This window comes from Mastacembelus armatus, chromosome 11 (assembly GCF_900324485.2).
Source record: "Mastacembelus armatus chromosome 11, fMasArm1.2, whole genome shotgun sequence".
NCBI classification, from domain to species: Eukaryota; Metazoa; Chordata; class Actinopteri; order Synbranchiformes; family Mastacembelidae; genus Mastacembelus; species Mastacembelus armatus.
Window position 1 is genome coordinate 14,856,684 of NC_046643.1, and position 14,645 is coordinate 14,871,328.

A 14,645-nucleotide genomic window follows, 5' to 3' on the forward strand; every position below is an offset into this window, starting at 1 on the left:
AAAGATAACCTTTTTCCTTGGAAATAACTGATTTTGGTGCCATAACATTTTCAGGAAACCCAGCCCATTTCTCCTTCTGATTCCACATGACAGATGTCTACAGAAGAAACCAGTGTCAGAGATAATGACTCACACACACTAATGTGACAGAAGTTGAATAGAATCAAGGCCAAAGTGGCCAGAGATGGTAAAGTACTACAATGAAGAGATAAATGGAAAACAAGAAGAGGGTTATATTTATTGTTACCATTAGGCTTGCCCTTTAGCATGAAGAATAAATTGACTACACAGGTGTGATGCCTCAAACTCTCTCCCAAGAAATACTCAAACACAAACACACCTCCCCTTACCTCCACCCATGGTACTTTGCTCTCCTGCGAGTTGCATGACAAGCCATTGTTCTCATCTCTCTTTCCCTCGTCTCTCCGTTCCCAGGGGAGCTTTACGGCCGTGACAGTAAAAGCAGCTGTAGCACCAAAACCTGGTGCCACAGCCTCACAACTCCCCGTGTTTTCAAAGGCATGGTCGTAAATTAGGTCTGACATACAGACCCTGTAACCATCCGACCCCAAGAAGAGGCTCCCAGGAGCTCATCAAGAGGACACAATTGTTTTCATTTATTTGCTTGTTCAGCGTACCAGCTTGAGTAAATGTGAACAGCAAGTGTGAAAGCTTTAATGCTGTGGTAAATGTTAAAGGCAGTCAGGAGATAACCACAGCAAACATTGAGCTCAGGAAAGAAAAACATCCTTTGCAGGCTTGAGAGAAGAAAAAAATATCATGCGCTTATATAACATTTTAGAGACTTATTTCACAGATAGTAGCAAAAACAGCAGGATCACAATCTCTGAGATGATTATAGAAGATGGACAATGCTTTGAGCACATCACATAGTATTAAATCTATCCTCTGTTTCTGTCTCTCAGGCCATTCGATGTTTGACAAACCCATCAGCGCCCAGTGCTTATTTTATTTCCAGAATCCTCAAAGAAACTTCAAACCATCTGGATGAAAGATATTTCCTTTATCTTACTTTATACAGTTTGAATGTGCAGTATTTTCAGTTTTCTTTTTTGAATAAAGAAATAATGGTATAACTTATGAAATGGGCTGAAAATTGCGTAGCAGATGGAGTATTTTTTTTATCCAGATGGTTAGGAGGTTCTTTGCGGATTCTGGAAATAATTTTGGAACAGCAGTAAATGTTTTGAAAGGACCCTGTGGGTTTTTCAAACATTACAAGGTATTTCTTTTTTTGAAAAAATAAAAGCTTAGCTCTGTGATTCAAAGGTAATTGCAATTACATGCCACAGACTGGCTAAGTTCAATTCGAACGTTAAATCAAACATTTCCCAACAAGCAGAAAGACAGGCCGTTTATCAGTTTGCCAGTTGTCAGCGTTTAGCAGAACAAGAGCTGAGCCAACAGTGTGTGATGCGTAAAACTAGGAGAAGGCCATGAGATCCAGCAAGAACTCCACTGTTCAGAGTAGCGTTGGGATGGCCAGCTGGTCTGTCTCTGCATCTCTGTACTGAGTCAGGCCTCACTATCAGCAGGACACACGATGACTGCCTGTTAGCGTATGCTACTGCTCAGCCAGGAGAGTATCTGCTTTGCAGGGCCTCTGGAAGGTTACCTAATGTTATTGTAGCTATTTGTAGCATTTATAAGCTTCCATGCTGCTTTAGATTGAGAACCCAATGTCTTGTATGTATCAGAGCAGCTGTTTTACGAGCAAAGAGCAGTAGGCTGACCCATGAGTGACTTTTTAGCCTTGTTCACACCACTTTTATGTAATGTCAAAGCACTGCATGTTTGGATTAACCGTCTTTTTAATGTAGGAGCGTGTTTGAAGCTCCTTTATTCCCTCTTCTGCCATAGTACCTGTTAAAGGTAATGTAGATGACAGCAGGGTCAGAGAGGGCTGATGGCAAGCATGCAACTCTGTTTTACAAAATAAGTTAGAGCCTCTGGGCCACATTTTGGTCCCCTGCCACCTCCAGCGGTCGGGGTGTGGTCTCTTCTTCCCGAAAAAGTCCTGTGACACAGTCTTGGCCGTCGCCACTGTCAGGGTCATCTGTCTTGTTCCAGCTCATGCTTTGGTTTCCTGTCCATGTCACTTACTCACCCTCCACTTTTTATTCATTCTTGCTTGCCTCCTTCTGTTTATATCTTTATATATCTCCTGCTGTTATTTCATTCTTGTCTCTCTCTGTCATTACTGTTGTTTACCCCTTACTGTATCTGTATTAAATGCATCAGATCTCCATGTCTTTCAGCTCTGGCCCTCGATTACTAACTCCATCTCTCTTTCAGTTAATCTCTAGATGGGTTTGAGGTTTTGCTATGAAATGTGTGGGTGGGGAGAGAAAAGTCTTTTCTGTGCAGAAAAATGATAACCTACTATTTCTCAGTCTTGGTTCTCAGCCTGTCGAGATGGTTTTGCTCCCAGCAGTGTCACTGACTGTCTCTAGAAATGTTTTTTTATAGTGTCTCAAGGTCTCAGAGGGGCCATGCTGCGGGCACAACCCCATGGCCTGCACCTCTCACTGCCTCAATCCCCTTCAAATGTCCTCCAGTTTTTCGGGCTCCTTTCCCAATTTAGCCGATGCTTCTCACCTTGTAGAAGGTGAAGAACATTCTGCCTCCCTCAATGTCATAATTCTCCCAGACAAAGCAACTGGGAAATGCTGCGAAGTGGCAAAAACAAGAATCCAGGCACAAAAACTGATCAAGTGGATTCTGAAGTTAACACTTAGACATGTTACATCACTGAGAGGCTTTGATGCACGAACAAAGAATGTAGCCCTTTGTGATACAGTCCACAACTGAGTCCTTTTCCAATAAAGCTTACTGTAACTTTTGAAGTCACATAACTTCAAACCAGCAACAGAAGATAATCAGCTCTTGGTTTATTCCTTCCCATCATCTGGCAGCTGAGATGCACAGGTAACGATTCAAAGTTTGTTACTGCTGCACTGCTAAAATGATGCAGCCTATTTACAGCTTTCAAAGCTGACAACACTCAAACTTGAAGTCTGCTGAAATACAAAGTCAGCTTTCTGCAGCTCTCTCACCTCCAAACCATTAAGATTATATTGGCAAAGATACAGAATTACTAAGCAATCATTATAGATTTTGCTCAGTGCTTCATACTGTACTCTATCAGGTGCATTCTCTCTTGTGAATACTGATATATGGGACACACCACTATAGTTAGCTATGAAGAAAATGTATGGAGGCTGAAATGTTTAGTTATTTGCAGTTTTTATACACAGCTCAGATTACTTTTACTTACACTTGCTATTATGAATTTTAAGTTCTAGCTCTTGTGTTTAAGTAAAATAATATAAGAAAATGCACAAAAAAAAAAATTCACTTGTACTGTAAATGACCTATAAAATATTTGGCCTAATCTGATGTATTGTCTGAGCCTGCAGAAAAGGGATGAACAGATGGACATCTTCAAAGTCAGATTTGGGGAGAATGATGACAAAGAGTTGTGATCAACTAGTCTACTTCACATGTGGCTACAAGTAAGAACATAACTGCCTACAGAGGGAAGCCTTTGGTGTAATTGCCAAACTAAAGATTTTCTGGTAAATAACAGGTTGCCTTTCATCCAGTCTGCTCTAGCAACAGCTTGCAGACATTCACGGGGGGTGACGTTGCAAGGCATGATGGGTCTACAGCCAAATGGCACAACAGGCAGTGCTTGCACACTGAGAACTGCCAACTCGTTTGCATTTGTTCTGAAGTTATAGGAGCTTTTGAAACCCTATAATGATGCCTTTGGCCAGGCTATGCTTTGTTTATGCACAGCAGGGACTCTGAAAATGAGCATAGGAAGCCTTTTAAGGTTGACACAAAGAAACTGCACTTGCCAGCATCAGATTACTTCAGAACTACATAGTTTACATTTTCTGATTGGAACAAATGTCTGTGAGGGAAAGAAAAGGAAATGCTGTATAATGTATAGCTCATGTCATTAAATACAAAAAGAACAAAAGGGGTCTGTATCTTACACATAGGGAGGCATTGAACAGTTGATATCAGCCCTTAGGCCATGTGGGCTGTGCTCAGAGAAGGAATGCATCTTATATGCGAGCATTCATGCACATACTTGCATACCTCCTGGCAATATCCGAACCCCCAACCCACAAACAGAAACACATTAATAGGCCAAAAAACCAAGAAAATAGAATCCATTTTAATTAAGTTCTCGCAATAGCTGCAGGGCACAAATATGAAATTGTACAATGGAATGCACACTTCTTTACAGATAAAATCTGGTCCATCTCTACTGACAAACAACAGTCTCCAGACACACAACAAGGTCCACACTGTGCGGTACCATTTTGATGCAGATTGAAAGCATCTGAGCGTTCCCAGTGGAAAACAGTCTTCAGTCAGATTGTTCCAATGTGACCTTTGGGTTTCATTTTTTGGCATTTCAGTGATTGGCAAGTGGTTACAGATGATAATTTAGCATACCAGTGATATGTATTCAGTATTCAACTGTGTGTAGTTTCCAACCAGCACAAACAGTATGTGTTCATTGTTCAGCTTCTTTTATCTGGTTTGAAATGTGACAACCGCAGTACAACCGCTCGACTCACTGATTTGAACACAAACTCAAGTTGCCAAAAATATAGCTTTTACTTTAAACAAGGTCTTGAAAATGTGAGGATCACAAACATTTTCAGCAGAGATCAAATTGTCATTTGACACGAATAACCCAGAAAGGCAACCATCAGACGTTAGGTTTCCTGAAGCACATCTGATCAATATGTAATTTCAAAAACGTGACAGTGAATAATACAATCTAAACACAATCGCTGCTCCAAAATGGTATGACTGATGTTGACTACTGGAAACACCAATATCAGCGTGGACTCAGAGTTCCGTCACATTATCAAGTTCACAAATAAAAGACAACAGCACTGCCAGTGCAGACACTGGTTTGTGTGTGATGTTGGTCCTTTCAATCTCCCACTTCCCGCATAGTCCTTCACAAGTTCTACATCTTTAAGCCCCTTTTCCTCAAGTCCTCCTTGGCTTCTTGTATCTGCTTCTGCAGCTCTTTCGCTGCGTCTTCGCAGTCATTGAAGGTGGCCACCCTGTACCCCACCGTAGCCAGGGAGTAGCAGCCAAACGAAACGAGCAGATACAGCGGCATCGGCCACGCAACCTCCCTGTAGGTCTGCGGCAGGTTCAGGTCCAGCAGGTCGAAAGAGACCAAAGCCCAGACGGCGCCCAGCAGCGACACTCCGAACAGCCACTCCAGGAGTTTAGTCATGATGACTGGGGATTTCAGGTGAGCAGACGGAAAACAACCTGAAAACAACACGAACACATTTAAAAGCCTGTTTGTTGAAGTAGCTTAGCGTTAGCTTTAGCTTAGCACCGTGTTGGCTTGTTAGCTAAGAAGTAAAGAGGACAAACAGCGGGCAGGAGTAGGAACACACCGGGGGAACTGAAACAGCGGATTTAATTCAATCACTTATTCGTTTAAAAAGATTTTCGTTCATTAGAAAGATTTAGAAGAAATAATCCGCTGTGTTTACCACCCGCAAACGCCACCTCAGCTCTGCGCAGACTTATTACGTAAAAAAACTGCAACGGTTTATGGGAAACGTAGTAACCATTATTTTCTGTAGCGATGGCAACAAATCAGATGAAGTACTTTTTAATTTTCCAGTGGGCAATTGTAAATTTCATGCTATTCACAAAAGTCGTTTTTACATGCAAATAATGTTCATTTAAAGTTTTCACTTGTATGAAAAATTATTTTTAAAGAGCCTTTGAGTAAAAAAAAAAAATCAAACTTTTTTACATCTTTATAATTATCCTTACATGCAAACCTGTCACTATTATTTATAGATCTATTAATTCATTAAAATTGGCGTTGTTGCATGTACATATTTTCATTTTATTCAGCTATTTGAACATCTTTCATGAAAATGTGTATTAAACTCCTGTTATGTTGCATAGCCTATTTCCTGTGTTATTGTATTAAAGCAATAAGAGTGGCAAGAAATAGGTCAGAAAAAAATGATGATTACAACTTTTATTTTTTCATTAAATTTCAATATTGGCGCTGTCTCTGATTTGCATTAAAATGTTTGATATATTAACAACACCAGTACCCTGTCAAGTAATTTGTTTTAACCGAGTCTTTTAACACACATTAGACCATTTAACTGTTTCTATGTGTCATCATATAAATTTCGGGAAGCCATTTAGAAATTGCATTAGGCCTACCATTAAAAGCTATCTATAAATACTGTTATTCCAAAGCAAGGAATCCAACAACAGTTTAATTAGGGGCTTCTGGGAGCTCACTGTTGTTGGATCTTCATGTCTCTTTAGGTGCTCTGGGGCACGTCTGTTCATTCAGGGCGGCAGACTGTCCAGTTGCAGTGGGCACAGGGTGAAATCCAAAGGAATAGGAAGTGTAAACATCATTCACTTAGTTGGGGAGAGGGAGACACGGAGCCACTGAGAAATAAACATTATTCTTTGGAGAAAAATTGAGAGCTATTCTTAGGAGAGTGGTGTTTATGTTTGTCTGCACCAGTGTTAATAGTGTAAGTGATGATATGTGCGCCTGCCAGATGGAAGCCTCTTTCTTCAGTTTATGGAGACAGTAATATGTAGGACTGGAAAATAATCAGTTTCTGCCTGTTTGCTGAAAGCATAAATCTTGGAGTCTTGAAATTAAGCAGTGTGAGGATGTTTTGTCTTATGAATAGTTTTCTACCATTGTAAAGCAATGATACATGCTGTGGCCTAAATGTATGTTCATGTTTGGTACGTTTGATTTTCCTAATAAGAAGCTGCAGATTACCTTTGTTGCTGATTAATATGTTGACTTAAAATGACTGAAGCTATTAAACCATTATCAGAATTGTGGTCACGTCATTTTCTGTCAATCCAGCAAACCTATAATAAAATAATCCATGTGTTTATCTAGAAAGCAATATCATAGAAATTAAAAAACTAATCTGAATCTAATCATATCATACTACTTTTAAATTTGTTTTAATGCAACTGAAAATAGCCTGGACCTGCTTGCCTCAGTTATTAAGATGTGTTATGACACATATCAGATTGCCAGGGGCAGGTCACTCCTCTGCATCGATGGAATAAACTGAATCCAGGTGGGATTACCCATGGCATGCCTCATCATTACATACATCATAGTGTACACTGTGTCCTGCCTGTGCTGCATCAGCGTGAGCAGCAGTGTGAGCGTGTGTGACGCTCAGTGGGAACAGTCATGCTGGCTTTTCTCAGTGTATCTCCCTGCCAGCTCCTGTTCCGTTCCAGTACTCAGGAAACCTGTGCTCCAGCTGAGAAGGCCTGGCAGACACAACACAGCCTGTGAGCGCAAGGGCATTGAAACAGAGACAATGAGAGAGAGACAGACAGTGAAAGAGAAAGAGAGAATGAAAGAGAGAGAGGGGTCATGCAGAGTGATAACAACAAAAAAATAAAAAATAAGAGGGAGACAAGGATGTGGGTTACTAGAGAGGGGTGAGGATAGGGACGGACAGACGGACGGACGGACGGTGGAGCAAAAATGGCAGTAGTTATATTTGCTGAAGATCAAGAGTTCATAGATGGAAGGGCACGAAAGAGAAAATGTAGAGGACCAGGAATGAAAAAAGGGGGAACTGTGTGTGTGGAGGAGAAAGCAAAAGAGAAAAGAGGAGAGGAGGGAGGGCAGAGACCAGACAGGGGAGAGAGGTTTAGATGGGGGGTGAAATCAGGGGATTGCAGGTGCAGTTTGAACAACCAATGACCTTAATGGTGCATTAAATCCAGCTGTTGCTTATCCAGACTTTCTTCAATCCCCCTAACACCTTCAGCTGTGCACTAGACTGCATGCAGCACCTCGGTTCCCACAACAAGGAGGGAGCATGGCAGTTCAAGCAAAGAGACTTAGAAAAATAGCTCAAAGACAGTTTGTGTGAGGGGCTGGCAAAGACAAAGAGATGGCAGAGGACATACTAGAACTTCAAGTGCAATAATAGGAGTGACTGTGTGACCTCATCCAGAAAGCAAAGATAAGAGGCATTGATAAAACAGGAAAGGTGGTAATGGAGACTTGTGTTGACTCTGTTTCTCTGGTTTTGTCAATGTTAGTAGAGTGAAAGGTCCAGATAAGAATATGTTCTACTAATGAGCTATACAGAGATCAAGATCTGGATAGATAATAATTGTGTAATATCTTAAGTGTGTGAAGCAAGAGTTAGTGAGAAAATCAGAGGGAGCGCGAGCATGTACTGTCAAATTTCAGTTTAAGATAACAATAGAGCTTCGACTCAAAAACAGGAACCCTCTGTTTCCTGAGCTGGAGACCATAGCTGTGTGTTATGTTGTCATTAGATGTGTGAGTGTGTGTGTGTAGATGTGTTTGGGAATAGGAAAGCGTGACTAAAACTGCGTCATCGTATCCAGGTTCCAGGCATACTGCTGGTGGAGGAGCGAGAACTGATACTTGTCTGGAAGAAATGAGCCTGGTAAAAACCAGCCAGAATCTTTCAAGTTCAGGTTTCGCTGAGCAATTTTGGTCTGGAAAGCATCGTCTCGAATCGATTGAGTCTGGCAGCTAGATGCCAGACCAATCAGCATAATATGAAGTGTGGTTTAACTGGTGAGGAGACCTCTGAAATCAGCTCAGCCTCCATCTAAACTAGGTTTTGTTGACCAATATGTTCAGAAATTTCAGTGGTTAATTCAGGAGAAAATGCATATTATACTATATATCTCTGTTTGTTTCGTTATGTCGAAACACGATATGTTAGTAAAAATGTGAGACTTTGAATGTCAAGTTCATATCTGAGTTCACTAGTGATAGCTCAGGACTTCTCTCTTCTCAGCTGAGTGGTCACAGTTTGTGTAATGACTTTGTGAGTTTAAAAAGAGGCTCCTCAGACAGGTGAGGTGACTGTGTATCAGAGTGGATGCATGAGGGTGGAGTAGCATGGTGATACTTCTCATCAGGGGTCCTGAATTCAAAGCAGGACTCCTGGCAGTTTTGACGTTGATAAGCACGCTGCTCGTAAATATCCTTGATCCAAGATCATTCAGACGACAGCGAGAGGCTGCATTAAATTTCCAAATAATAGTTCTGGGACCCCTGCGCTACTTAGGGCCTACTTAATGAAGTCTAGGGCTACTCAAGTGGGTATAAGTTCAGAGTGTGGTCAAGTGTGACCAGTCTCAACCATGTGAGAATAGCACTTGTCTTGACCTCGGCACCCTGAGTACAGACACACACACCTGTTTCGACTGCTGCTGTGACGGCCGCGGTGAAATAGCAGAGGAATGCGCCCTCCTCTTTCTCTCTTTCCACACCCTCTGTGCTGTCCTAATCAATCTCATCACACAGCCTGGATCTGCCCCAATAGTGCTTTGTTTGCTGACCTTTATAAGACGTCATTACTTATTATCTTCATGGGTTGTGTAATTTTGCCCCATAACACAACCCCCATCAACCACATCCACGACCCACAATATGTGTGTGTCTGATCAAATGCTTCTTGTCAGTGTAACAGCCATTAACAATGAGCAACGGGCATACGCTTGATGACGTCTCCCTCCTCCCTCCGTCTATCCTCTCCACTTACCCTAGAACACATTGTCCTTTAGAATCACCATTATTGACAGTGGAACTAATTGGCACAGGGCTATGAAAGTTCCCCCTGGGCCATTTTAAATTGGACTGCACAATTTCCTTCAGTGTCTGATAGGCGAGTCCATGCATGGGACCTGAGGAGGTATTGATTATAAATGTATTAATGTGGGTCAGTACCTTGTTCTCAGCGAGGGGCAGACGATGTAGGGCTACATGTCTAGACTTTAATAAAGTGACCTCATCTTGTGTGTACATAATGGATGGTAATGGGAGAACGAGAGGAATTCTGCCTCGTGGTCTGCTCACTGTGTTGTTTTCCCTTCGTTAGACCTGTTGCACAGATAAAAGGGATGTAGTTGTCATGTGAAGTGAAATCAATCTGATTGCTAGTCATGTAAACCATCAGGAAGGCAAAATATCTCTTGCCAATACCTCAATGATTTCAGTGTTGACATTTTGAGACTTTATTGAATCATTTCACAAACTAATGAGGGGGCTCTAGAGAAACTGGGGCATATATTAGATATATCCAGAAATGCCAAACTGAACATGAAGTTACATACAAAAACTCAATAAGTCCAGTCGATGGATGTAAGTATCACTTACCGCTTACAAAATGTTGCCTTTGGTTGTTCATTATAAGCTACAGATGTCCAATGGTCTGTCTTGTTCCATCAGGGTAGGTACAGCGTTCAGGGCTGAAGTCATGTTGCTCTGTGTGATCAATACGTTGTCAGTTGATTTTACAAAATCATTCCGCTGCTGTTTGCATTTGAAAAAAGGTTTAGTGTTCCTGTAAATTATTATACGGCATGTCAAATATAATCAGTAACTGTTGTTTTACAATTATACAGCAAACTTAAATGCGCTGTACATTTGTTGATACTGTTTCATTTTTTTTCCATTACATTACATTGCACAAAATAAAAAAAGTAAAAGATTCAAGGATTACGTATGGATTTGTGGTAGGCAGTGGGGAATATCCTGGAAGCTGATTGTGGCCACCTCAGGCAGGCGTGGCTGTCTGTCATTGCCTGTAAATGAAGTTGATTAGTTGAGACGGCTCCTCTGTGGTCCCATCGAGCTCGTGCTCTGGACACTAACCATGCTGTGCCCCCTCCTCGCTCGTTCCACCTCAAGACCACGACCGCTTGACCTCTGAGAAATCTGACCCTGAGGCTTCTTACTGCTCCCCCAGGCACCTGCCAACCTTTCAACCCTTCAATGGGTGAGCATCTGGAAGGTGAGGAGGGATAGATGAGGAGGCCAGGGTGGGTGGTGGTGAAGTATTGAGATGATAACAGATCGGACCTCAGAGTCGTCGTTGGTATCTGTTTTTACGTGTCTTTTCTGTCACTTTATTTCTTTCCTTCGCTTTTCTGTTTTCCATTTCCTTCTTTAACTCTACACACAGATCATGCAGGCTGTGATGTATGCGCAGCTGGTCTTGACAGAGCCGTCCAGGAAATGTGTGGTTTACAGATCCCCTGTTGACATTAGGCTTTGACTTGCATTTCACTTTTCAGAGACCTGGAATTTTAACCGTGCAGGGGCTCTTGAGGTCCAACTCAGCATGTCTGACCACAGTGGAAACCCACTCAAAATATGCTGCATCCTGACTGACTTGACTGTCTGACTGAATGGATATGTCACCTGGTATATAAAGCTGAATCAAAAGTCATGGTTTCTAACTATACGTGCAGTGGTCCCACACCTGCTCACACCATTTGTTACAAAGAATTTCATGTCATTAGTCTAGCTAAAATGCTATTCCACATCTCAATTTTATGGAAACAATAATATCCAAGTTGTTAAGTTACAGGCAAAGTGTAATAACATATAGTATATCTGAAGTTATGCCCTATGGCCAAAAGCTATGTAAGAAGTTTCAGTCTACTTCACAATCTTGATCTAAAAGACATGATTTTAATGGTTCGAACAAGTGAACCAATATTTTTACATTCAGAATTAAATCATCTCTAATGATCTCTAATATATATATTAAAATGATCTCTAATATATATATATTAGAGATCATTAGAGATATAGATAGAGATATATATATAGTTTTTTTTTTCCCGTCCCGTGTTGCACTGTGATCCACGAGGAACAAAAAAATAACAATAAACTTGAAACTGAACCTGAAGCATATTTGCCAAAATGTCAAACTCTTCCTGTGATGTAACATTTGATGTCTCAGGGCTGTCTTATTGTTCAGTTATGCACTGTTTGCATTTTTGTATGTGCAATAAACACCAAAATTGTATTATATCCACTGGAGCATTTAACGTAGAAAACAATTTGCAGCGCACCAATCCAACATGAGTAGCATGTGCACTGGAGTGTAAATGTTAAACTGAATTAGCCCTGTGTCTTCTCCAACAATTGCAGTGCACTAGGTTACAGTATGTGGCCATATGGGCTCTGTCTAGCATTACTGTCACCCCTCATTTATTGTAGTGAGAGAAGATGCCCCCACTATGCCCCTCAAATCCTCTTAGCCAACATTTAGCTGATTGATTTTTTCCCCCTTCTATCTCGATCAGATTATCAATGCAATAAAAGCAGGAAGTTGTATTTTATTAATGCTATTCAGTCCCATGGGTAGATAGATGGACGCGAAAGAAAAACATAAATGTTTCAGTAGTGGCCATGTCAGGAAGAATAATATCAAGACAGCGATAGTGAATTACAGAGAGAGAAAACTGAGTAAAGGAAATGAATGATGTGAATGGAGGTTTCCTATAAACACTGTACTCTACTTCAGGTTATAGAAACCACGTAGCGCAGTCAACAAACAAATCGGGTATTTTGGAGATGTGGTTTAGCTTCATGTAGTTTAAGACAGTTGGGTTAGCGGATTCAAAAAGAGTCTGTCCTACTGTATGTGTTCTCCAGATGGCACCACACACTCACAGATTGTGTATAGCTCTGAGATCCTTCATAAGTTCAGATGATTCCCTCCCCCAGCCTCACCCTCTGAGCTATACTAAATGATGATCTTGGAGATTATGTATTGGTAATTCCTGCCAGGTCTTTAAAAGAATGCACATGCTGTTGTGCTTAATGCTCAGTAGAGGGATTATGCAGACCCCTACATGTGGTGTTGTGGCTGCATACCTCCAGTCAGACTAAACCCAATCTGTTACAGATTTGGAATAGAGAAGAGAGGTGCTGCAAGCACAGGGGGGTGGATGGAGGGCTGTGCAGTGCTGTATTCCTGCTTTATGGTGCATTCCACATCTTTTATATCATGGGGGATCAGAGCTAAACCTCTCTATGGAGGCAGTATTTTTATCTGTATGTATTAGGACATTAAAAAAAGAACCTCGACCTGTGTCAAGGCTATACCCTTTATTATTTTTTTCATCGATCTTTTTTTTTTTTTTCAGTTTTATTTTTCCTTTGTGGTTGAGGCAAATCAAAATCCCCCTACAGTTTCCCATTGAATGTGGGTCCAATTAAACATATATTAGAAACATATGTGGATTTTCATATTGAAGCTCATAAAAGGTAAACTCCAGCGATTTACATTATATTTACATAAGGAATGCTAAGTACCTACACATGTGACGTGGTAATATCTCTATGAAAAGCAGATGGTCATCACTATTCATTGCTCTCACCCAGGGTTCTGTTGAGCAATAATTTCATAGTCAGACATGATTTTTAGTATTAAGCGTATTACTTCCCATCTGAAAAGGCCAAAATGTCAACATTTCTAGGTGTCTGAGTAGTCTCCTAAGGCTGCGTTCTACTTGCAGCTAGTCAACAGGTGGCGTCGTTTGCACAAAATTAAACTCATATTGTATTCCCGATATCAGAGGTCATTTAGGACTAAAGGGAACATATTTTACATCTGTTGTTGTGTGAACTTTTTATTGCATGAGTGGAAACAATAAAGCTTGATTTACCTACTACACAACCCCTTATAAGTGCCAGTCCATTCATCTAAGAATCCATTTGGCAGTGAGTCTGTTCAGGAACTTGGCATGAGTCATATTGCTGCATTTTTGATGGTTGCTGAGATCAGACATGTGTCAAGAGTTGTGTGCTGGTAAAACAGGGCATGTCAATGTGTAGCAATGCATATATGGTTATAGATTTTTTTTTTTTAAATCTTTTGTAAATAAATCTTAATTGTAATTCTCCCTCTTCCTTTTCTTAATATTGTTCCTGTATGGCCGTTGTTGGACATAGTACTTTTTAAAACCGTGATTTAAAAAAAAATGTTATACTAAGTATAAACAAAGCCCAGAAACTTTACTGTTTATTGGCAAGATAATATAAAAGGCAAGTAATATACATACACTGCATAAACGATCCATAAAGAACGGCATCCATAAAGCCAATCTGTTACAATTTTATGAGGAAATTATGGAAATTATTGCTATTGCTCCAGTTTCCATTTTTTAATAGCGCATTTCCAAAATGTATATTTTCCAGGATCCTGTAATTACGACTATTTGTATAGTAAATATGCAATTATTCATCTTTACAGAATTAATACTGTGATCATTACAAAGCTGCAGTGGTAAAAAAAAAAAAAAAAAAAATCAGGTTGGAGATGCTTCTGTTGTTCTGCTGTGTGTGGCTGCACCCTAGTGGTGAATTAACAGTAATGATTCTTCTTCACGGTGAAGTGGTTAATTATGGACGGTTGAAAAAATTGATGAAGCAAATTGAATTCTAACTAAGCAGAAACAACAACAAAAGAAGACAGTGAAAACAGAAGGTGCTTTCATATTTTAAACAATTTGTATTTATTCAGTGTTTATTTCCTTAATCCATTTTTTTCTTTTGCAAACATTCTGCCAGCAGGGAAAGTTTACATGAATTTAATCTGCTAATCGTTTCATAAGAAGCGCTGCTAATTAACTTACAATCAAGCGAGGTGAAAAAAAAAAAATCCGAAGTATTGTTTGCAAGAAAACAACTTTTTACCATCAGCCAATGAATCAGTGCTGTTATCAGTCAAACCACACACGCACCCATGCGC

General features: G+C 40.5%; 1 protein-coding gene across 2 annotated transcripts; it reads right to left on the reverse strand.

Moving 5' to 3' along the window:
* Positions 1-4,188: 4,188 nt before the first annotated feature.
* Positions 4,189-5,601, reverse strand: dpm3 (dolichyl-phosphate mannosyltransferase subunit 3, regulatory). Of its 2 annotated transcripts, none has more exons than XM_026300327.2 (2): positions 5,568-5,601; positions 4,189-5,337 (listed from the first exon to the last, which is right to left on the reverse strand). In XM_026300327.2, exon 2 carries the CDS (start codon positions 5,297-5,299, stop codon positions 5,021-5,023), a length of 279 nt encoding a protein of 92 aa, XP_026156112.1. In that variant the 5' UTR covers positions 5,300-5,337; positions 5,568-5,601; the 3' UTR covers positions 4,189-5,020. The 2 variants fall into 2 exon arrangements, with proteins under 2 accessions (XP_026156112.1, XP_026156113.1); XM_026300328.2 differs by having other exon boundaries at positions 5,469-5,600.
* Positions 5,602-14,645: the final 9,044 nt, after the last annotated feature.

Excerpts from the sequence above, each read along its gene's own strand:
- dpm3 (XM_026300327.2), bottom strand. The coding sequence starts at position 5,299 with ATGACTAAACTCCTGGAGTGGCTGTTCGGAGTGTCGCTGCTGGGCGCC.